Here is a 22,764-nt window from a genome sequence, read left to right on the forward strand (position 1 = left end):
TCAAGCACAGGACCAACCCTTCGGATCTTATGTAACTCAAGCCAATAGCAAGAAACAACGATCGCCACAAACCAACTGCACGCCGATTACTGGCTGGGAAACACGTACTTGCAGACAGACAAGTAAATGCAATTTGTTTCCACGCGGTAGATGAAGTGACCTACATGCAAACACACGACATCTTCTTCATCGACTCTGAAACATGACATTGGGAAGGGGAGTGATAAAATACTGTCCGTTTTATAAAGTCATTACGGTAACCTTCTGCGCAATACACATTCAGCTCTGTCAAAATGAAGAAGAAAGGGGGTGAACTGCATAACGGACGCCGCTTTGCTAAGTCTTCAAGCAGGCATCAGGGCACACATTCGCTCGTTATAGATTAATCATAGTGGATCTAAATGAATGTTTTTCTGCTAAAATGCTACAAAAATGATATAAGCCGAGGCGGAGAGAATCCCTGTAAGGGCGTACGTACCCTTTTTTTTTGACCGATATGGTCAAACCCACGGACTGTTCCATTGTGCAGGAACAGCTCGAGACAGGGTAGCGATGCACTGAAAATATGAAAGAGATGAGAAAAGGGATTATAATGGGACAGATCGAGGGATAACATGCCTGCAAATTAACAATCAGGTAACCGATCGGAGCTTTTCTGTTGTTATTCTTTCGACGTGGTTGGGGGTTTAGCTGCGTTGTTTTGCGAGGAATCCGGTTTTCAGAGGTTTGCATATTGCCTTTCTGGTTTTTAGCAGTCCGGAGCCCCTCCTAGTTTTGTATGTTGTCATGTTTCTATTCAGCATTAAATTAGTGCTAGTACACATTGCAGTGCTCGGGTTGAAATCTCTATATGTGTTCATTGTAAAGACTAAGGACATTCTATAACGCTGCGTCTGCATCGTTTTTATTTAACCCGGAATTACCGCCGGGGCTGCAACATTGCAGTGTTGTTCTGCATTGGGACGGGTAGAGAGGCCTGGCTGTGTAGACTGTGCTGCTGCACAATTACAGTGTTGTGCTGGATTACCATTAGCATAGTATTAAAACAACTCGGAGATCAAGAGGAGTCGGGCATGCGTAGGCTAGGCTGATCGTTTATATATTAAATACGAGCTTGACGAGACTTGTTTTGCATTGAAATCTAGTTGTACAATATCGTTGCAAAAGGTGTATATCCTTGTACTGTTTGTGTCTGAATTATGTAGGTTGCAGCGTCCCGTGAAGTTTAAAAATAGCCATGCTCGACTTCCTTTAAACCCTGCGTTAATGTATATTAGTGGCACGGTTTCGGTGCATTTTGCACGCTGATTTTATGTTTCATGATTGTTTAGAAAAGACTGACAAGTGATCAAATCAATAGTACTCGGGTACATGTTCCACACAAATATTATCATCACGTTTTTAGTGCAACATTTAATTAGTTCTGTGGTTTTTGTTTTTTGTGTGTGTGTTGCTTGCGGCAAACTGCTTTACTCTTACATAATCCATGTTCAAAGCTGCAGCAGACCCTACGTCTAGGGAAGTTGGTACAGCTCATTTCCCCTTTTTAAACCCTGAGCCTGTGTACAGCTGCCTGCAGGTGTGTGTGTGTGACAGGAGTATTCACAGAACCTTAAATGATATTCTAATAAATGTTCAAAGCTCCTTCTCCACTTCTGCTATACAGCTGCTTATCCAAGTTTGTGATACACAGTATAGCTTAGTTTAAAAGCTGCACGCCAGGGTCGGTTGCGTCTCCTAATAATATACATGTAGAGTACTGTGTCTCCAAAGTACTCCTCCATTCTCTGTCTCTAGAAACTTAATAACTTCTGTATAATATAGATTAACATAACGCATTGTTTTTTTACGTGTGCCATTTTAGTAGCATTCCAGAGATGAGCCAATCAGATTTGATTTTTAAAAAAATCGATCTATCGATCTATCTATAATATATATATATATATATATATATATATATATATATATATATATATATATATTATATATATCTATATACACATACATATACATACACACACACACACACACACAAACACACACACACACACACACATATATATATATATATATATATATATATATATATATATATATATATATATAATGTATCTGTCTTTTTCTGCACACAGTTGTTTTTTTTTCTGCTGGTTCTAAACATTGTTTGGGGATGTACATAGTGAGAGGCCAGTACATATTTGTTCAAGTTCCCTTGGGAGTGCTCTCCAGCTCTCCAGCGGTTTTCAGCAGGGTTGTGAAGAGGGGTGATCACTACCTAAGCTGAGTGTTGTGAGTGTGTCTCACTTTGAACAATATGACACCCAACAGTATTCATGTGGGGTTGTGCATTGCACTGAGGTTCTGCATGGCACATGGTAACAGTGCGCTGTGCAGACTGGCCTTGGTGATTTCTCTAGGCTTTTTCTTCCCTCCCTTACAAGTTGTTACATATACAAACAGTGTTTCCACAGCCTGTTCTTTAAGAAACCCTGAAAGGCGTGACAGTGACTCATTTGACTAAGGAAGGTGAGTCAGTCTGCCTACCCAGTACAGTCTTCCTCTCCTGCAGCACTGCGTATCAGATAGAGGCACAGAGAGTGGAATGGCAGTGGGTTAGGGTGAGATTTCAGCTTTCCAAAAGTGCATCTTTTATACTTAAATCAAGGGTCCTTGTAATCAGTTCCACCTTTAATTCAGTCCTGTTCAACTGGTGAATCCCATGCAAGTACAGCAGATTTGTTGGCAGTTATCTGCATTTTAAATCATACATGTATCGAAACACTGTGGCTTACTGTATACCACAACTCAAAGCAAGTGCTCCATACAGTGCTGATCTAATCCATTCATTAAATCACTCAGACAGTCGTTGGTGACCCAGGGAAGCAGAGATTTTTCCATCTCTGTATTCATTACCTGCCAGAGCAGTGGCTGCAGCTGCACATGCAAATCCCACCATCAGGGCAGACCTTCTGAAACACAATCCCAGGCACAGCAGTTAGATCCATTCAGTGAGACTCACCTGAGCTTGTTACCTATACGCTGGATAATCAAGCTTGTAATAAAAGCAGAACTGGGTGAAACTGCTATGCAATAGGAGTCTGATTTCCATCCCTGAATCTGCAAAACTGATAGTTCTTGCAAACACTCGGGGTCCTATTTTCAAGCAAAGGTGTGTATTTGTAATAACACCTTGTTTTACTTTTCTGTACTGTAGTTTGAGCTGGTAGCTAATGTAAGGGTAGGGTTACCATATGACTCCATGTGCACCGGGACACTTCAGGCTTTTCAACTTGCAAAAGAGGCATTGAAAAGTCTGAACTGTCCCAAAGTGTCCCAGTGTACATGGAGTCACATGGTAACCGTGTGTAAGGGGCATGATTAATGATTCCTGTCTGGACTCTTCATGCAGTAAGGTGTATGGAATTATTTATTTCTTTTTTAATAGGGAAATGTTTTAGAGATGATCAGCTGACACTAGGCTCTTTTTTAATTGTAATAAAGTGTCTGGATGTGAAAAGATGGGCGTTCACTTCCTTGCCAACACTGTTAATTCACTCGACTGGCCCTTTACAAGCCTTTCTTATATTAGGAGTTCCTGCGTGAGATTGTAATAATCCAGAGACGTGTGGGAGTGGATTTAAGACGTCACTGTCCATTGTGGGACTGGGAAATAGTGTTTTGCCCTTGTTGCAGAGATTGCTGTGACGTTGACAATGCTGAATACTCTGGTGCTTAGCTTTGAAAAAGGCCAGTTGTTTTGGGGAAATCATCGTGGAGGTTGACTCTTTCCAGGGGTGTGAAACAGACATACCGATCAAGCCAATCATGTGGTGAACTCTTTCTGAGCTGGGCCGCATTTATTGAACTGCATATTCTCCAGCACCAAATGCGCACCGTTTTCATCCAAGGGAACAGTAACGTTGGCTAACCATGAACGGGTAGTTCTAAATCAGTGCTGCTCTCACACAGAGCCATGCTGTCTGCTTTATGTGATGGGCTGTGCTTGCCTTCGTGCTGCTGCAGGACAGGGGCAGTGCTGCTGATGGGAAGAAGGTGACCCAGGGGAACAGACTCCTCGTGGGCTTCAGCGTAGTCTCGCGGACCCCTGGACACGAGCCCAAATCAGAAATGCACAGGACTATAGTGTAGTGATACCAGGTACTGATTGGCCACAGAGACTAGTGGAGTGGTTTCTTCAGGTTAGGGTTGAGTAGCAATGGCTTTGCAATAAGGATGGACATCATCCCCGCTGTCTCTAATGGAGTGTAATTCCCCCAGTAATAATGAAATGTTTGAGAGCATTATGTTCTAAGCTACAGTAGACACACTGTGAATGATAGAACAAGGCAGATATTCAAGCACTTGTGCAGCTCAAGCCCTCTGTATTTCACTTTACTGTAAGACCAGGAACAGCAGATGGTTCCTCAGGCGTGCTGGGGCTCTCTGCAATCTGAAATGTAGGTGCTGGGGGCCTTGGATCATTTATACATAAGGGTGTGTAATGATTTCATGTGTGATTCATCTTCTTCCAGTACAGTGTGTAAAAGGAAAGTGTCTTCACTTTATACACTAGAGCCAGCTGCTGTGCATTGAGAACAGGCTTTATAATATCTGAAATTATTCAACACATGCATCGGGTTCACAAATGCTCTCTTATAAAAGTTTACCACTGTATCTTTGTATAGTATTTTTGCAGTTTTCCTATGGTTATGTGATACACTGTTATAAAGGATAGTGGGAGATCTCCTTGCATCACCCAGGTTTATCTGGTGTACTCCAGCTGTACAGCACGCTTTGTGAAATGGCTTAAAAACCTCCTAAGTCACTTTACCTAACCTTGGAAGTGGACAGTACGTGTCACATTTAACAAGATAACCTCAAAGCCAAGGAATGACTGCCCTGTAGCAGAGAATGAAATCCTCCCTCCCTCCCTACTTTACAGAATGAGGGGGGTTCAGCTTATTCCAGTGTTGAATCTGCCTTCGTTCTGCAGCTGTTCACTGTACTGGCATGTCAAACTTTCACAGCTATTCTAAAAATAAAAACGGAATCGTCTGGAAAAAAAATCTTCATGCAGCACTGTAACGACTTAGTGTTTTATAAACTTGCACAGGTAATTATTGCAGACTGTGTATCACTATATATCACCAATACTTCATAACATAAGTGGACATTTACATTCACATTTTGTGCTGAACAAAATATTATGCTACAGTACTGTAGTGAAATAACATGTACTGTGTGTATGTGTGTGTGTGTGTGTGTGTGTATATATATATATATATATATATATATATATATGGTACATGTAGATGTAGTGTACCAGCAATAAAATCCTATCTAAATGACAGTATATGTTTGGTTCTATCTTGTACTAAACGGGGAAGTGAACATCGCTGTCCACCAGGTCTACAAACAGGGACTCGGGTGACAAAGCATTCGCAGCCCAGACCCGCCAGCTGGATTGTTTTATTGCTGAACAAGCAGCTATTGTTTGAGTTCCGAGACTGTCTGCTCTCAAGACTGCCTGGTTTTGAATGCGGGGAACCAGCAGGGGAAGATACAGCACTGTGCCAGAGACCGTCAGCCAGGGCAGACTCGAGTGTCACAGTCAGGAGGCCTGTGTGGAAACGGGCCCTCTTCACAGAGAGACGTTAGGAAGACAAAGGGGAAGGAATTGGATGCAGCCATTCTGAGACGGCAGAACAGACGACCACAGCTCTGTGTTTGTCCTACTGAACCGCCACAGTTGAAAAGAGCGTTCAGGGTGTTCCTTACAAATGCATTGTTTTGTCATAGCGGCTTCCTTTGTACAACACCGCCTCTTAACCCAGCCAATCAGCTGGAAGTAAGGTGTCCCCTCCAGATGTTGCATTTACAACTCTGATAAAAACATGTTGTCAAAACAACTTTCCAGACACTTTCTCTAGCTCAGCTGGTTCTTCACAGAAACGTTCCCATCCATATAGAAGACCTAGTTATTTTGGGGTCCACAGGCAAAATTATATATATATATATATATATATATATATATATATATATATATATATATATATATATATATATATATATATATTGTTGACCAGTATACAGTAGCTTATAACGAGATACTAAACTCCTCTGTGTATTTCAGAATTGTTTTCGATGGGAAGGGAACATTGTAAAACACTATCATTATCATGAGGCCATGATATTGCAGCCTGGAACTCCGTGATAAGCAAAGCCACAACGCGTATCAGGGTGTATCCTATGGAACTGTTGACCTGGACAGGACTGGGGTCTGTGTTGGTGTGTGTCAGTCAGGGTGCTGTGGATAGTGTGTGCTGGACAGGACTGGGGTCTGTGTTGATGTGTGTCAGTCAGGGTGCTGTGGATAGTGTGTGCTGGACAGGACTGGGGTCTGTGTTGATGTGTGTCAGTCAGGGTGCTGTGGATAGTGTGTGCTGGACAGGACTGGGGTCTGTGTTGATGTGTGTCAGTCAGGGTGCTGTGGATAGTGTGTGCTGGACAGGACGGGTCTGTGTTGATGTGTGTCAGTCAGGGTGCTGTGGATAGTGTGTGCTGGACAGGACTGGGGTGTGTGTTGGTGTGTGTCAGTCAGGGTGCTGTGGATAGTGTGTGCTGGACAGGACTGGGGTCTGTGTTGATGTGTGTCAGTCAGGGTGCTGTGGATAGTGTGTGCTGGACAGGACTGGGGTCTGTGTTGATGTGTGTCAGTCAGGGTGCTGTGGATAGTGTGTGCAGGACAGGACTGGGGTCTGTGTTGATGTGTGTCAGTCAGGGTGCTGTGGATAGTGTGTGCAGGACAGGACTGGGGTCTGTGTTGATGTGTGTCAGTCAGGGTGCTGTGGATAGTGTGTGCTGGACAGGACTGGGGTCTGTGTTGATGTGTGTCAGTCAGGGTGCTGTGGATAGTGTGTGCTGGACAGGACTGGGGTCTGTGTTGGTGTGTGTCAGTCAGGGTGCTGTGGGTAGTATAAATTTATATTGCTGTTTTGGTTTAATAAATGCAAGCCCTTTCTTTATCTCTGGTAAGCAAAACCACTTCGATTTCTGCAGGTTTTAAATGGCCGGGTGAATTGGAAATGGGACGTGTATTTGAGGCAGGAAGGGTGGGATGTTGTGGACGCGCGGGTAGGGGACTAGGACTGAGGGCGTGGCCTCGTCGTGGACGCGCATTGCTACATGCATGTTCCTTTCGCTTCAGAGAGACGGCCACACGCGGATTAGAATGCTGAGAATCAAATATTGTTGTTTGTTGGATTCCAACAGTGGCAGTTCTTAAAGAGGCAGTTACAAAAATAATTCAAAATCTGACACCAGAATCTGGACTCTCTTTTAAAGTGTTGTTGTTGTAGCATTTAAACAGTTCTGGTTACGAAATATACCGAGCTGGAAAAATAGAAGTTAGGGGAGAAAAACAAAGAAACAGGAAGATCAGTGCGTGTTGCTAATAAATACCTGGATGTGTATTGTGGGCTACGGTACAAGAAAAGCATGCACTTGCTACGATATTGACAGTGTCGCAGATCTGCAGAAGTTATTGTGAAATATTGTAATCACTTCTACGAGATAGGGAAATACACCAAGCAGGCGTCATTCGGGAGAGGTCGTATCATAGTACATGCATCTTTGCATTCAACACTGTTTTGCTGAGTTGGTAAGTACATTTTTGAACCGATGTCTAAATGTAAAGGAAAATACCTTAATTTCTCATTTGTTTGTAACGGCTGCATGTTAGTTAGGATTTCATTTCCTGATTGTTGTTTTACATCCGATTTAATAACGTATCGTCAGCCCTATTGTGAAGTTAAAGATGAGGATTGTGGATTTCTTTTTTCTGTTACCTTGTGATATAACTAACCACCCACGTACTGTGTTACAAAAATGTATATATTGCATTATTTAGATAAAACATGTTTACGATAAGCCTGGAAATACGAATTTGATTCCCTTGCACGTGTAGCAACCCGAACTGTTTATTTTACAGATGTTGTTGAAGATGGAAATGAAGGCGATTTCCGACGTTGTCTTTGTTGTTGTGTTATTTAGAAATCGGTTTACAGATTTAAATTGTGTAGAGCGAATTATTTTTTTTAAAATCGGGTCTTCCGATCTAATAAATACGACGGGATGCTTTTAACACACGGAAACGGCGGTTTTCTTTGTGCCGTTTCCTTTGTTGTTGCTTGGTTTCTGTGTGAGCACGTGGCCTGTCTGCGCTGTCTCCTCTTAAAGCTGCAGGGACCCATTTTACCAGCAACACGCCTGGTGGCTGAGAGAACAGTGTCGGCAGGAAACACAACCACGAGGCTACTGGCATGCATGTTATTAACTCGGTTATCGTGGCCATTCTTGTGATTCCTACAGTATAGATGTATCTTGTCGAAGATTGAAACATTGGTACATAATTGTTTATAAGGCTATCCTTGGCAAAACACTATTGCCTTAATAAATTGCTAATTGATATTTATAATCTTAGATCTCACACTCCTAGGGTTCGTACTGAATTTGCAATAAAGACATTCCGTTTTCTAGCTCCATGGTCTTGGAATAAACTTAAGGAAGAACTGAGATTTATTGTCCCTTTTTAAAGGATTTAAAACTAAGCAAAATGACATCTGTGTAGTGTCAGGAACTCGCAAGATGAAACATTATGTCTGCTTTAAAAAATAATCTGCCAGTTGCGTGAGTGTGCGTGTGTGTGTTACAGGAAATGCTTCGCAAACTGTCTGCAGTGTCCCGATTTGCAATGTAAATGAGTTGAGTAATCACTTGAAACTCATTACTGAAGGGCTGCTTTTCACTGCGCTGCAAAGACACTGAACAGTTTGTACTCGGTTTCTTAAAGTGGAATTAAACAGCTGGAGAACCCGGTCTTTCTTTACACTCTCTAAATCACTGGAGCGATAGTGCAGCCCCAGAACTGCGCTGTATGATGAACTCCTAACAAATGAGCAGAATGAGTCAAACAGACGGTCCCTCCTCCCTGCCAGCCCGTGCGCACATTCACACAGGAACTGCACGTTGCAGGAGATACCCTACCGTTGTCTTGTTTTGAAGGGCACGTCGTTGTTTTTGGTTCAATCACAGCCCTTGCTATGGGACTTCATCTTCTCATAGGGACACACTGACAGTGCGCGTTATGTTGTGCAGTATGAAATGAACTGCCCTGTACTGCACTACTGGGCCAACAAGGACTAGACTCCCAGCAGCTGCCTCAGGTTTTTATTGTCTCTGTATGTGTAATCCAAAGGGAAGTGCATTCTGTTATTGAGGCTGGCTAATTGTTGTTTTCATGCTTAATTATGCATCATAAACAGCTTGACAGGAGCTGCCCTTGATTAGCGGGGATGTGGAATTGAGAAGTGACTTGGAAGGGTTGCTGGATTCAAACCAGGAGATACAGGGCAACCTATGTTGTTGCAGGGATAGAGATAAGACTCCTGTTGCATAGCAGTTTCTCCCATGCCAGGTTTTAGTACGAGCTTGATTAGCCACAGTGTGTATGTAGCAAGCCCAGGTGTGGTCTTATTAAACTCCCAGTAAAACCAGGAATGGATCGAAGTGCTATGCAATGGGAGACGGAGGGTTATAGACCTTGCACTTACACTACAGTACTATATTGTACTTTATTCTTTGACACCCCATTGTAGATGCATAAAAACCTACCTCATAGGACAGCCTTACTGATGTATCACTTTGAATTCCAGGAGGCAAATGCATTTTGAGGTCTCCAGATCAATTGTCTATTAAAACTAAAATGTAATACTCCACTTTCATGAATATTAGATGCTAGTTCTACAGTAGCAGCATGTAATTCACTTGAAGGCACTGTAGTTCTCATGTATTTTTTTTTTCTTTTTGCATTGCCATGACAGCCTCACTGTTCTGAAGAGTAAAGCTTGCATTACCAGGTTTAACACTAGGTTGGAAAGAAGAATGCATGCAGGCCGGTGTGTCTTCTGCAGACTGAACCAGTGCTGATAAACTCTCAGGGAAAAGGGCTATCAAGAAATAAGCAGTGGAAAAATAGAAAACACTGATGCGGGATGCATTGTGTACAGTATTTTATTTTTCCTGAGATTCGTAAGATAGGTCAGAGTGATTTATAATATTGTCAGCATGACATGACTTAAGAGGGCAGGTGACTAAAAGCAAGTGTTTTTCGCAGCTGCAGTTTGTTTGAAAGAAGTGCCAAAATGAAATCACATCAGAGGACAATATATATATATTCTTCTAAGTGACACCTTACTGAGTCTACAGTAGCTTCCTGTAGAGATGTTTCAGAACTACTGTAAATGTTGAAAAGCTAAGCTTTCTTCACAGACTGCAGCATTTCGTCTCCGGCACAGTCATCTCTCTCACCTGGAAAATTGAACTAAAAAATGATACAGTTACAGGGAGCTTCAAGACTTCATGTTATGCCTGTTGTGTTTTGCGGTGTTCCCCAGGACACTAACATGAGCTGGCTCATTGCACTGGGGAATTCACTGGGGTTTTTAATACGTTTCACAAACACTGTTTTAGTTTTTCGGGAGCAATAAAAAGCATAAATTCTCCCCATTGTTCTCTTGCAAGAATGTTATGTTAAAATAAGAGTTCTCTGCACATTCCTACCCTTCGTTTCCTGTTGTATAACATTAGTGTTGTTTTTTCACACTGATGCAAAAAGCTTTGGGAGTGAGGTCCGTCTGGGAATAAGGACCCGTTTGGCGTGACTGACTGAAGGGAGCGCTGTTTTATTTCAGAGTGAAGACAATCCCAGGTCGAGACACAAGTGCCTCCAGCACGCTGTACCCCCGCTGCAGAGCTTGACTTGCCCCCCGACGTCACCAATGCGACCATGGGAAATCACGGTGAATAGGCGGCCACCCACTGCCCCCTTCAATCAGAGGAGATTCCCAGGGGAGCCCTGCAATATCCCAGCGCATCTCAGGAGGAGGTGAGGAGACCCACGCTCTTTTCCACCTTCAAATTAAACCTGAGCACCATTAGCGTGCTGTTGTTTTTCAGATTTTTGCATTGATGAATACTGCAGAACATTACTAAACTTGCATCATTACAGCCCAACAAAATCTATACAGCTGCAGTGTGAAATAGCTAATGTTGTAGAAAGCAGGTCAAATTCACTGAACGGAGTCAATACAGTGCATGTTTCTCACTTATCTGAACAATGAAAGAGGATTCTTTGAATACAAAACAATACACAGGTATGTTTGAAATCACAGTGCCTCCCAATGGTATACAACAGGATTATTATAAGTAAATATGACCATAAACCATCAACACCTTGTATTGCTTTTGTAATGTTAAAAATATTTTAATAACTCAATTCTGCACTTGAGTTGTTTACTTAATGTATGACTGAAATTGTAATGAATTCTCCTCTAATGGTGTACATTTATTCAGTACGAACCCTATAACTTTTTTTTTTGTGTCTCATTTCATTCTTCTATTAAACACGCATATAGAAGCAGTTATTTTGGTTGATAGGCTCATCTTTCTTAGTGCCTACTAATGCAGACAGCATGCCATTACTTCTGCAAGCAGCATGGTATTGAATTTTCACATTTAACATAAAAACAACATTTGCAGCAGCCTAAAGCTGATGATTTATGAATAGGCAGCATGAACCCTGCTGAGAGAGAGGAGATCCGTTTCCCAAAGTGACAGCGTTTCTACTTGATCAAGAAGAGCAACACAAGTGGAACTGGCTGTCACCCAAAAGCTAACGACATTAGCAGCTACCTGCAGGCCCTCACTGATACAGAAGCAGGGTCTAATTCACTCAGTTCGTTACCTGTTTCTGGATACTCCTGTTCTTTTTTTTTTTGTATTGAATGTTGAAGCAGAGGGGTGGCCTGGCTTGGCACAGGAATATAACAAGTGTTTTGACCCCTTGCCAGTTTAATTTTGTGAGCTCAGATCCAGGCTGTGCTCGTCAGGCTAATATTTCAGATTTGGATACCAAAACTCAGCAATACTACAGCATCTTGAGTTTGGGGATTGTACCGGTGCCAATTAAAAGAAGCAAATTCTTTCTTATTCGTCATGAATGGCTGCTCTTCAGAAGGGGGTGGTCTAGTTGGTTTTCCAGCAGTGGGCACTGCACAGCATGGAGTATGTGTTACAAAAAAAAGCAGCCGCTCTCAGACTGACACAATTGGTGAGCTTAGACAAACTTCAGGGGCACCTTGGAGAATTCGGGGAAGACACTTTTCCACCAGCTTGGCTCTTCACATGTTTTTCCCACTGTTCCTTTTCTCTGTGCAGCCCTCCAGTGAGACGGCAGTGGGGGCGGCGAGACAGACCCTTGTTGCACAGCTCTTTGCATCAGGATGAGAATTTCCACCACGCGCTGTTCACGCAGCATCAGCAGCAGCTCTCTTTAGATGAGTCAAGACCGTACAGTCACACCAGCGTACCGCCACGAATGCTGCACCCTGCCGCACACCCGCCTCAGCAGAACCCCATCATGGTGGAGCTTCACGAGCAGGTAGGGGGGCACCGGGAGGAGGCTGGTCTAATGGGCTTAAATACAACAGCGTTGGAATGGTTTTCTGAATTACTGTAATGTGCTTTGTTAATCCTTCCCCATGATGTAATGCATTGTTTTAGCTGGCAGGCTCACTGAGTGACTGCACGCTGCCTGTAGAAGGTGAGAAGACGCTCTCTGGTGTGCTGCACATGATCTGCAGCCCTTGACTGACATGGAAGCACTGCTGGCGCTGGGTTTGTTTTTACAGGTATATGTGTGTGTGATTTCTCTTCCAGATGCATCAGGGGCCAGTCCCGATTTCATACACGGTTACCACGGTGACGACCCACGGTTTCCCAATCCACGCCGGCCAGCCTATCCCAGGGTGCAGCACTCAGCAGCTCCCAGCATGCTCGGTAATGTTGAGCAGACAGCTCTCTCTGCTCTGCTGTCTTCTTCCTCCTCCCGTGAGTTTGAAAGGGAAGGGCTGGAGTGACGGTGATGTCCATACAACCCATTCCCACCCATTCCTAACTCAGGGTTGAAGCAAGGCTAGGGGAATGCGCAGACACAAATAAACAGCACACATTCGCTTTCTTTATGTTGGCTTCAGTAAATAATGCAGTACCAAAGAAGGGGATCGAATTATCAAGGTATTAACTCGTAGTAATACGTTCTGCACCATTGTGAGTTTTCAGAGGGACAAATCTTTAAGCTTTAACATGCTTAGTGACATGTTTAACTAATCTGAAACCAGGTGGCACAAGCTTATATATTCAGCAGCTGCTCCCAAACAATATTGACTACTGGTTTTCAGTGCTGTGATTTGAGATTGCAGGAGCAGAGTAGCATAGTGATTCAAATGGGGTGTGTTCGTGTGAAGTCAGCTGTATTTCACAAGGGACAGCTGATGGAAAGGGTAGAGCCAGCTTGCACTTGGATTAGCACACAGCTAAGCACTTAGAGCTCTGCAGCAGGAGAGACAAAACCAGGGCAATGAACGAGGAGCAAGAAAATAAAAAAACGGCCATCCCACAAACACTTTGCACAGCTTCAGTAAAAGGAAACAACAGTAACTTGCAGAGGAACGTGATGATCGAGTCCAGTGCATTTCACAATGTTTCATGAGTACAGCGTGCTTCACCGTTTGAATAACCCAGGGGTAGGTAGGATGTTAGCTAGCCCATGTGTATTGTTCTGTACTTCACCTTGTATTGTGCATTATATATGTTTATACCACTATATGTGTGTTGTTGTTTTTTATTATTAAGACAGCTTGTATATGTTTAACAGCTTGATTGTTTTGCTGTCATTTGACCTTTCCTGCAGACCCCAGTCGCAAATATGTTTTCCTATCCCATATTGTTGTTCAAATGTTTGGATCCAGTAAATCTGAATAGAAACGTGAGTCAGAATGATCAGTGCTGTTCAGTTGTGGTGTTTTTGTTCGTGCCCTAACTGTAACCTGAAGACGATGGAGTTTGATAACATTGCAGTTTGGTAACATTGACTGTTAAGCGCAAAAGTGTTTCCTTTTGGCAGTGCACCGATGCAGGCTAAACATCACCTGGCATTTTTCCAGCTTGTTCCTGGCTCATTAAGTAGGAGAAAGTTCAGATCCTCGCCTGTCCGGGAGAGTGGCACTCGGAGAAATGCATTTGACAGGCAAATCCCTCAAGATGAGAGCCACTTTGGCAGGATGTCTTTGGGAAGATTTCCACTGATGTTGGAGAAACGATCTGGATTTACTGTGCCTGCACTGCAACTGATTCCTTCCTGACTCCCCCTGCTAATCAAGGACGAGTCTGTATTAGGGCTCCAGGGTTGTATATCTGTTGTATTGTAATGTGTTCTGTATTTTTGTTTTGTTTCCAGCTGATCCAAGCCTGCACAATGCAGCACTTGCCAGTATCTTACCAAGCCTTTCCGCCTCTGATCTCCAGCGAACATTTTATACTGCACCCTCCTCCGTCTGTGCCGGCACACCAACCGCCTCACCTCGCTCCCCTGAGCCAGTTCGTCCCTCTGCAGCCACAGCACCCCCGCATGGTGAGTGCTGGAAACACACCCTCCCTGCAAGGTGTTCACTCCAGGAAGTACAGATTAGACTAAAGGCTGGTTCACACTTTGTCTCTGAGGGTGATTTCTCGTCTCTAGTCGTGCAACAGTCTGATGTTCAAAAGGGTGACTGGTTGCCAGAGTTGAATTTTTCTCAACATTAGCTGATCACACGGATGTCTCCCAGTGGATTGAAGTATGAACCAGCATATAGCGCAAGTAACACAAGTTTTTTTCTTCAACTTGTTGTAGGGGATGTTTTCAGGAAATGATATCGAAGTAGCTTAGCTCAAGATGTTTAGGTTCAGTTTGTTGCAGGATAAACATCGCCTGATCAAAGCAAAATGACATCAGAGCTGTTGCTGTCTATAGAGCCCGTAGTTAGGAATCCCCGTGTGTTTTAAATGCTTGTCACAATGTCAGGGGGACTCCCCAAAGATATTTATATCAGCTGACTCAGCCTGTGGCACAGCCGTGGGAAAACACCGGTAAACTTTTGACCTAGGCCTTTCTTTTAGACAGCTTGTTTGCGAGCACTTGAACGGTGACTTGAACATGCGGCACTAAGTTAGATATTATTCTGTACAATTGTTTGTTAATATGACATCCTTTAGGGCTGATTCTTTTAAATGAAGTTGGCTAAGTTTTATTTATTTAATTTTTTTTTTTCATGTAAATTTAGATAGATTGTACCTTAACCATTATTAAATGCAAAACCGACTTCTATCCTAATCACTATAAAAAAGGGCTCAAATGAACAGGAGCGGTTTATAAGCAAACTGTTCCAAATGCAAAGAGGCCTGTTCCTGCCTGTCTCTTCCTGAGGCGAGGAATGGAGGTCCTGGGGGTTTGAGGTTCCTGTTTGTGCTTCAGCCTTTGCAGAGGGTAGAGAACGACGTGGAGATGAGAGGGGACCAGCACCCTGTGGGGGGGTTCTCCTACCCCCCTGCCCACCACCCACCAGCAATGCCTCCGTCTGTGCCCCTCCAGTACCTCCCTCACGACCCTCTTCACCAGGAGCTGCCCTTTGGAGTGGTGAGTGTCGGCACTCAATGTATTCATCTTATTACACTGCGAGAAAAGCAAGGGACTGACAGCTTGCACAGCCTGTCGCTCATGGTAGAAGTGACAGCACAATTCCTGTGATCTTTATTATTTGTATCTATAAATAAAATATATTATGTACTGAAGAAGACTCATGTGATAAGAAACAGGACAGTCACCTGTTCAGATTGACTGATAATATTATAAGGTGGGTGACGTGCTGTTAGAGGATATTGTGGCAATGTAAGGTAAAAAGACACCTTGCTGTCCCTCGTTGTGGTGTTAACATGGTCTGTTGTCTTTGGATGGGCATTGGAGGAACAGAACAAGCAGCTCCGATCTTCAGTGACTTATTTGTGGTTCTCGACCCCTGTACGTTTCAGTGACTTCATTTTTCAATCTCTCTCTCCGTCTCTCTCCAGCCATATCCTCACGTGCTGCCGAGGCGTGTGAGCGGGCAGAGGTACCGGCTACAGCAACCCCTGCCCCCTCCCCCACCCCCGCCACCATACTACCCCAGCTTCCTGCCGTACTTCCTGTGAGTATATCGAGGAGGCGGCGGGGGGGGGGGGGGGGGGGGGGGTTGATATTCAAATGAGATTGTCAGCATACAGGCTTTTAAAGGAACATATTTTTGTTAGAATGCGTCTGTTTTCTGGAGCCTCCTAGCATGACATTTCCAATGATAACTGGCACCGAGGTGGTGCCTGGGCAAGTGACCAGCTGTGGCTTGTGTGTCTGCAGCTCAATGCTTCCGGTGCCTCCGACTGCAGTGGGACCCGCCATCAGCCTGGACCTAGATGTGGATGACGTGGAGATGGAAAACTATGAGGTCAGAGCTGGCTTGTGTACAGTCTGCTCTGATAAAGGGCTGAATATGGTCTATTACTCTAAGAGACTAGAAGTGTCTACAGCTGGCTGTCTCTTCTGTTATAAGGGTCTTCTCACTGGTCCCTGATCACAGGCCTCCACATTACTGGATCCTGTGTTTGCCAATTCAAATGACCCACAGTATCGTGACCCCCCAATCCTGCTGAATCCTGAGACCTGCACTGTCACGTTCTTACTGTCACTTTTATTCAGCGCAAGCAGTAGTTGGGCAAGGTCCAGTAATCTATATCTGGGAGTGTGTGGTCCTGACAGGACTACTTCCTAATTAAATAAAGATCATTCATGATCAAGTTATTGGTCATTTCATTTGAGCATTAATGATAACGATTGTGAATTATTAATGATAGAAAGACATGATGATTCCTGATCAGTTTGGAAGTTGTTTTGCATTGTAATCTTCAGTCCCAGGAGCGAAGACTGCATTCCTGGCAAACCAATTCTTTGGTGTTTTTGCAGGCGTTGCTGAACCTTGCTGAGAGGCTGGGAGAGGCCAAACCTCGCGGACTCACCAAAGCCGATATAGAGCAGCTTCCGTCCTACAGGTTCAACCAGGAGAACCACCAGTCTGAACAAACTCTGTAAGAGACTTTTAACTGGCCTGTTCGGGTAAAACAGCGATAGCTCCTCTAGTCTTGAACGCAGAATACTAGGGTTGGTTGTTCATTTCTGTTATGGGCAGGGGCAATTCCTGGTTTTCAGTTTCAATTCCTTTTTAAAATCAAAATATCAATTCCAGTTCCTTCAAAGGCGTTTGAAGTGGGAATTGATTCTAGAAAGGGACTGGAAATGGAATTGGACACTGATTATGGGCATTGTAAGATTTCCCCCCAAAAAGTCTTGAAATTGTACTTTTTCTTTTTTCTTCTTCACAGGTGTGTTGTGTGCTTTAGTGATTTTGAGTCCAGGCAGCTGCTGCGAGTCTTGCCTTGCAACCACGAGTTTCACGCAAAGTGTGTTGACAAATGGTTAAAGGTACGGGTTTTATTGGTTTTCTATTTAACACCTCTTTGCCAGGTCCCATAGTCATGCAGCATGGTAACTGAATGTTTCATTGGAGTTTTGGGCGTGCTCTCAGGCTAGGATAGGAAAAGCTCACGTTGTGTTCATATTTGTACGTTGTTTTTAATCCGTTCTCTGTGCCCCGGGTTTGTACATTGTATTTATTTCTTTTTTTTCAGAGCAATCGCACGTGTCCAATCTGTCGAGCCGACGCTTCAGAAATCCACAGAGATGTTGAGTGAAACTTTGTTTTAACCAACAAGAAGCAGCACAATAAATGGAGACCGTTCTCTTGGAGAAACGGGAACCTACCGCCTACCCCTCCGTATTCCCCCGAGCCTTTTCCTCTTGAACAATAAGCAATCTAGGATCGTATTTGGGGCTCTGTTTTACCTCCGCTGTGCATCGTGTAAGTTTGATGAAAGCTACTGCCTAGTATAACCGCATAGCCACCACGTTCTGGAGTTGTGTTGTGTGTACTTTTTGCGATCGCCCTTGTGTTTCTGATACTCCAAAGATTTAACATGTAATACCAGTTCTTGTGTTTTAACTCTTTTGGTTTTATTTGGTTTTCTAGTTGATGCTAGAATCATTCCAAGTACTGCAACAGTGGGGGAGTGTGGGGGGTGAAATGGTTGTGCAATCAGCAGACTAGGAAAACAAGGTTATTGTGGAAGAAAACTGGACCATTCCACTGGAGGGAGGCTTCACTGTCTGAGATGCATGTTTGTAAAGGTGATGGGCAAAGTGACTTGTTGTTAATAATGTATGTTACGCAATAATGTATTTGATTTTGTTTTTTTAATGAATTGCTGAATGCTATCGTAAAAAGTACGACTTGCAGTGGTAAAAAGGTGCAGTATCTTTTTAAGGCCTGAGGCAAGGTGTGCTTGTAATGAAACTTCAAACAAAGAAGTCATGAAATAATGTGGGTTGTGGAACAAACGCCACTGTTACTCCAGCAGGGGGCATGGTTCCAGACTGACCGACTTGGCAACAGAAAAAGAAAGACATGGGACAAGCTGCTGTTTTACACGCAGCATTGCTGGGCTCTACTGAACAGTACAGACAGCCCTGGATACTCACCCCACCACAGCAGTACACAGTCATCCAGCTGCAACTCCTTGTACCATGGATGGAATCAAGGCATGCTGGGAATTGCATGGACTTAACTTAGCCGAGCAATATGTAAATGGCGATCAAGTACTTCTTAATCAAGCGGATTACTAGGGTAACTGAGAGCATGGTGTTGATCTGCTTTCTGCCCGTCCCTGTAGAGACCTGTTAGATTTGTTTTGTGATTGACAGCTTGCAGTCTTGAAGGGGCTGCATGGCACCCTGCAGAGTGTGCAGATCAATGGGACATTTCTTCCCGACTTGGAGGAGGCCTGCTTTTCTTGTTTGTGAGCCAAATATTCAATACACTCCTCTCTTTATTTTCAGCTATGCCTTTCAACACCTTGAGAAGCACAAACACGTATCACTGAAGTTTTAAAGATCTAACAGTTCTTTCTCTGCCACCTTTCACCCTTTTTTTATAGACGTGTTCGGTTGTTTTAATTTCTTGCTTGTATCTTCTGGAAAAGTGAAGGGTTCTGGGAAGGATAAGGTGGAAGCAATACCATGAGGTTGGCTGTTTGTTTCGAAATCTCTGTCGGGTCTCATGTACAAGATGCAGCGTTTTTAAAAGACAGCTTGAAGAGTATTACATAACAAGACATGTTTCACTTGCATTGTCTTGTTTTGAAGACAGAAGAATGTTTAAGCAAGCTGCGTAACCTGTGTTCACTATTGGTGACAGTAATGGGGTGAGTTCACAGTGCTAATATCAGTGATAATGTCGCTGGCTCTGCTGAGTAATGCACTGGACTTTCCCCTCTCAGCCCCTCTTGCTCTGATCTTAAACACAATGCTCTGGTGGTTCAGGATATATTAAATGGCTTTGAGAGTCCTTCGTGCATAGGGAATACCCATTGTAGCACTGTCATAGTGAACACTTTCTGGCAACTAGTCTTTACACAAACAGTGGAGGCTTTCACCCCTTCAGCTGGGGTTTGACTTGCTGGCATAGGCTTGCCCTGGCAGGACTCCAGTGCCCTCATCGTAGCTGTTATCAAAAGCCATTTGGAATAGACTATATCCCACCACGTAGAATATGCCTCTCTATACACAGAGCTAACGAGGGGTATGTGTGTGCATAGAAACCTTTCTTATTTGAATATGTTGTGAATTGTGACAGATTTCACTCAGGGGCTTTCCAATTTAAGAAAAATCAAAGGAAACAAAAACAAATTTGAAATCAAAATGTTACCATGAAGGGGAGATACCTTGCTTTTTTAAAGAATATATATATATATATATATATATATATATATATATATATATATATATATATATATATATATAGTGTATTTTTGTTTTCTGCAGGCTCTACGTGGGGTTTTAATACAACCAGTTCAATTTCCATTCAGTTTTGTTTTTTTTGCAGAGAGCAATGGATATCACATCTTTTTAAAGACAGGCATGCAAGGAAAAAAAAAAAGTATATAAAATATATATCTCTATAAAATAGGCAATGTGTCACTGCGGCCCATCATCGAAGTGTGTGTTAATCTACCTGTTAACGGTCTGTTTCTGTGTTCTTGTATTTGAATGATAGACTCATATATATATATATATATATATATATATATATATATATATATATATATATATATATATATATATATATATATTACACACACACACACATATATACACTGGTTGTGTTCCTATTTTAAATGTGTGCCTTTGCACACACTATCCTACCTAAACCACTTCCAAACTTATAAAGGTGTTTGCATGATTTAAAAAAGATAAAAAAAAAAAAAAAAAAGTGTAATTTGAGTGAAAGCTATCTAGAAAGGGGCACTGTTTAAATGTGCACAATATGCATGCATGTCTGCCAGATATGGAGTGCTTTCTAGCTAGCTCTAGTTGGCTGTGGGTTTTAGGGAGGGGAGGGGAGGGGACTTTGTGCTCAGCTGATACCTGCCATGCACTGTACTGCACACATTCGTAATACACTTGAAAGACTGCAAGATTTTATTTTATTTATTTGTAGTTTCAAAATCCAAAGGCGCTCTCTCTCTCTCTCGCACAGTATAAGGCTCTCTTATTTAAATCTGACTTGAGAAATAATTTAGATTTGATTGCCTGGTGCAGTTATACCCCTGTGACTCTAGGCGGCGCTGTTGGAAACAGACATTTGAAAGCCATACAGTAATCCGGTGCTAGATGCTATATTTTTAGGATGTTGCTATATTCACTTTAAACGGAATGCAATAGTTTATTTTGGATCCATCAAGTATTGACAGCATTCAGAGCAAATGCACATCAGCGCCATCTACTGCCATCTCCAATTAATAAAATGCCTTAAAGTAAATTTCAGAGTTATTTAGAGACCCCCTAGTAGTGAATGAATGTTATTTAAAAACTCCTCTGCAACTGCAGTTCTTTTTTTTTATCAAGTCTTGGAGCTAAATGCCAAACCTGATTTAAAATGCGCTTGATGGGGCTCTTTCACTGCTTATTTGGAAAATAAACACGACTCTAATAATCTTGTTAGTGTTCCGATTTGTCTGTTAATCCTTCAGGTCTCATCTGCCAAATCCATTTAATTTGTATTTCCTGTATTCTGTTCATTAATACCTGAGCTTCTTGTTTTATTATTGTATGATGCTGAGATCCTCTTTTGAACCATATAGGTCATTTTTTTTTTATTTCACAGTAAAAACGTTCCTGTTAATTCTTCTTCCACAGAAATGAAATGAATGCCCATTTTGGGGGTTGGCATTTCCATGCCCAAGATGTCTTAATTTCTTTTTGAGTTCTATGCTGTTTTTATTAGTAGCATGTATTATATTGAACTGTAATTAGGAACATCCATCCTAATTCTCTTATTTAATTCCCAGAAACAACATGAAAGACTTCAAACTAAAATCTCATTTTTGTTGTGCAAATGTTCAGCATTGAAACCGTTGCTTCTGAGCATGTCCAATACTGTACTTACTGAAACCAGTTCACTTGGTACCACGTTGTACTGATGCAGCTTACAGTGTGGTCTTCAGATTTCAGCAGGAAAAAACAGAAATCTTGTAGTCTTTCAGTAATCCAATTAATAAAGAAATCTCACAGCTTGTGTGATGCAAAATGTACTCCAATAAGCAGCTAAAATTCTTTAGGACTTGTGATTTGTTGATTGCTCTGTAGATGCCACTGATTGTTTACCGATGGTTTTTGCTGTGGTGGGATAGTGGATTGTTTACTGTTATAATACACCCTGGTCCCTAGGGGGAGCTAGTCTGGTGTGCAGGCAGCTCCCTTGAAGGGTGTCAGGGCATGTGTTCTGTGTTAGGAAGATATTTTTGCTTTGGTACTTGCACATTTACAGTTACCTCATTTTTGCCATGTTTGTATTTGAAAAAAAAAAAATGCTAATATATATATATATATAGGAAAATGGTTTTTAATGCTATATATTTTTTTCCATTCCATTAGAATCATATTGTTTGTAGCATTTAACATTTAACTAGTTATACTGTATTATATATATACATCTGTATACCGATTTGAAATTTTTAAGATTTGTACTTTTTTTAAATGAAAGTTGCTAGTTCTGCTTTACCGAGTAGTGCAATCATATTTTTTTTAATTGTTGTGGCTGATTTGAAAGGGTTGTTCACTAATAAATGTATGATGTATACCAGTATCATATTGTCTCTGTGTTATTAACGTAGAATGCACCTTAATAACTGTAAAATACAGCAAGTCGCTTTGGTGTGCTTATTGTGCATGCATTTCCCCTGAACCAGTCTCTGGCAGCAGCCCTGTAAAGGTGGAGATGTTTTGTGGTAAGTAAGAGTGCTGGACGTGTCCTCTGTTCACAGGCTGTGCAGTGACAGTGAATGATCAGGACGATGAGGTTCTGCATCCAGCTCACAGGATTGGGGTGCTACCCCCCTGTTCAGATCAGCTCACTGTAGTGATGTGTTCAAAGCAGCAGCATTGCCTCTTTCTTCATTTAGCCCAATTGAACAGCTGAATTAAAGATCTCAAACCCATGTATTACATTTCACACTGAAATGTAATCACTTGGTGTCTGTTTATTAAACTCTTCCATAGTTTAGTGCTTATGTTCGCTATATCAGAAAACATACCATTTGCAATTTGCTTATATTCCCCACAGGTGAGATAAAAATGGCACTGGGGGACCACATCAATGTTATGTGTGTGCGACCTGTACCATGGTA

At 42.4% G+C, this 22,764-nt stretch overlaps 1 protein-coding gene across 3 annotated transcripts; it reads left to right on the plus strand.

Annotated features, from left to right (window-relative positions):
• Positions 1 to 329: 329 nt before the first annotated feature.
• LOC117413245 (RING finger protein 44-like) lies at positions 330 to 22,223 on the plus strand. 3 transcript variants are annotated; one of them, XM_034022127.3, is made up of 11 exons: positions 330 to 636; positions 10,752 to 10,945; positions 12,277 to 12,499; positions 12,778 to 12,948; positions 14,357 to 14,530; positions 15,413 to 15,574; positions 16,006 to 16,121; positions 16,328 to 16,415; positions 16,931 to 17,052; positions 17,347 to 17,446; positions 17,653 to 22,223. In XM_034022127.3, exons 2-11 carry the CDS (start codon positions 10,839 to 10,841, stop codon positions 17,713 to 17,715), a joined length of 1,326 nt encoding a protein of 441 aa, XP_033878018.1. In that variant the 5' UTR covers positions 330 to 636; positions 10,752 to 10,838; the 3' UTR covers positions 17,716 to 22,223. The 3 variants fall into 3 exon arrangements, with proteins under 3 accessions (XP_033878018.1, XP_033878016.1, XP_033878017.1); XM_034022125.3 differs by lacking the exon at positions 330 to 636 and adding an exon at positions 7,137 to 7,660; XM_034022126.3 differs by lacking the exon at positions 330 to 636 and adding an exon at positions 7,145 to 7,660 and having other exon boundaries at positions 12,778 to 12,897.
• The last annotated feature ends 541 nt before the right edge of the window (positions 22,224 to 22,764 follow it).

The sequence above is a fragment of the Acipenser ruthenus genome, chromosome 23 (assembly GCF_902713425.1).
Source record: "Acipenser ruthenus chromosome 23, fAciRut3.2 maternal haplotype, whole genome shotgun sequence".
In the NCBI taxonomy this organism is placed as follows: Eukaryota; Metazoa; Chordata; class Actinopteri; order Acipenseriformes; family Acipenseridae; genus Acipenser; species Acipenser ruthenus.

Excerpts from the sequence above, each read along its gene's own strand:
- LOC117413245 (XM_034022125.3), top strand. The coding sequence starts at position 7,625 with ATGCATCTTTGCATTCAACACTGTTTTGCTGAGTTG. Across the intron at positions 12,500-12,777 it reads TGGTGGAGCTTCACGAGCAG|ATGCATCAGGGGCCAGTCCC; the intron begins GTAGGGGGGCAC and ends TTTCTCTTCCAG. Across the intron at positions 16,416-16,930 it reads TGGAGATGGAAAACTATGAG|GCGTTGCTGAACCTTGCTGA; the intron begins GTCAGAGCTGGC and ends GTGTTTTTGCAG.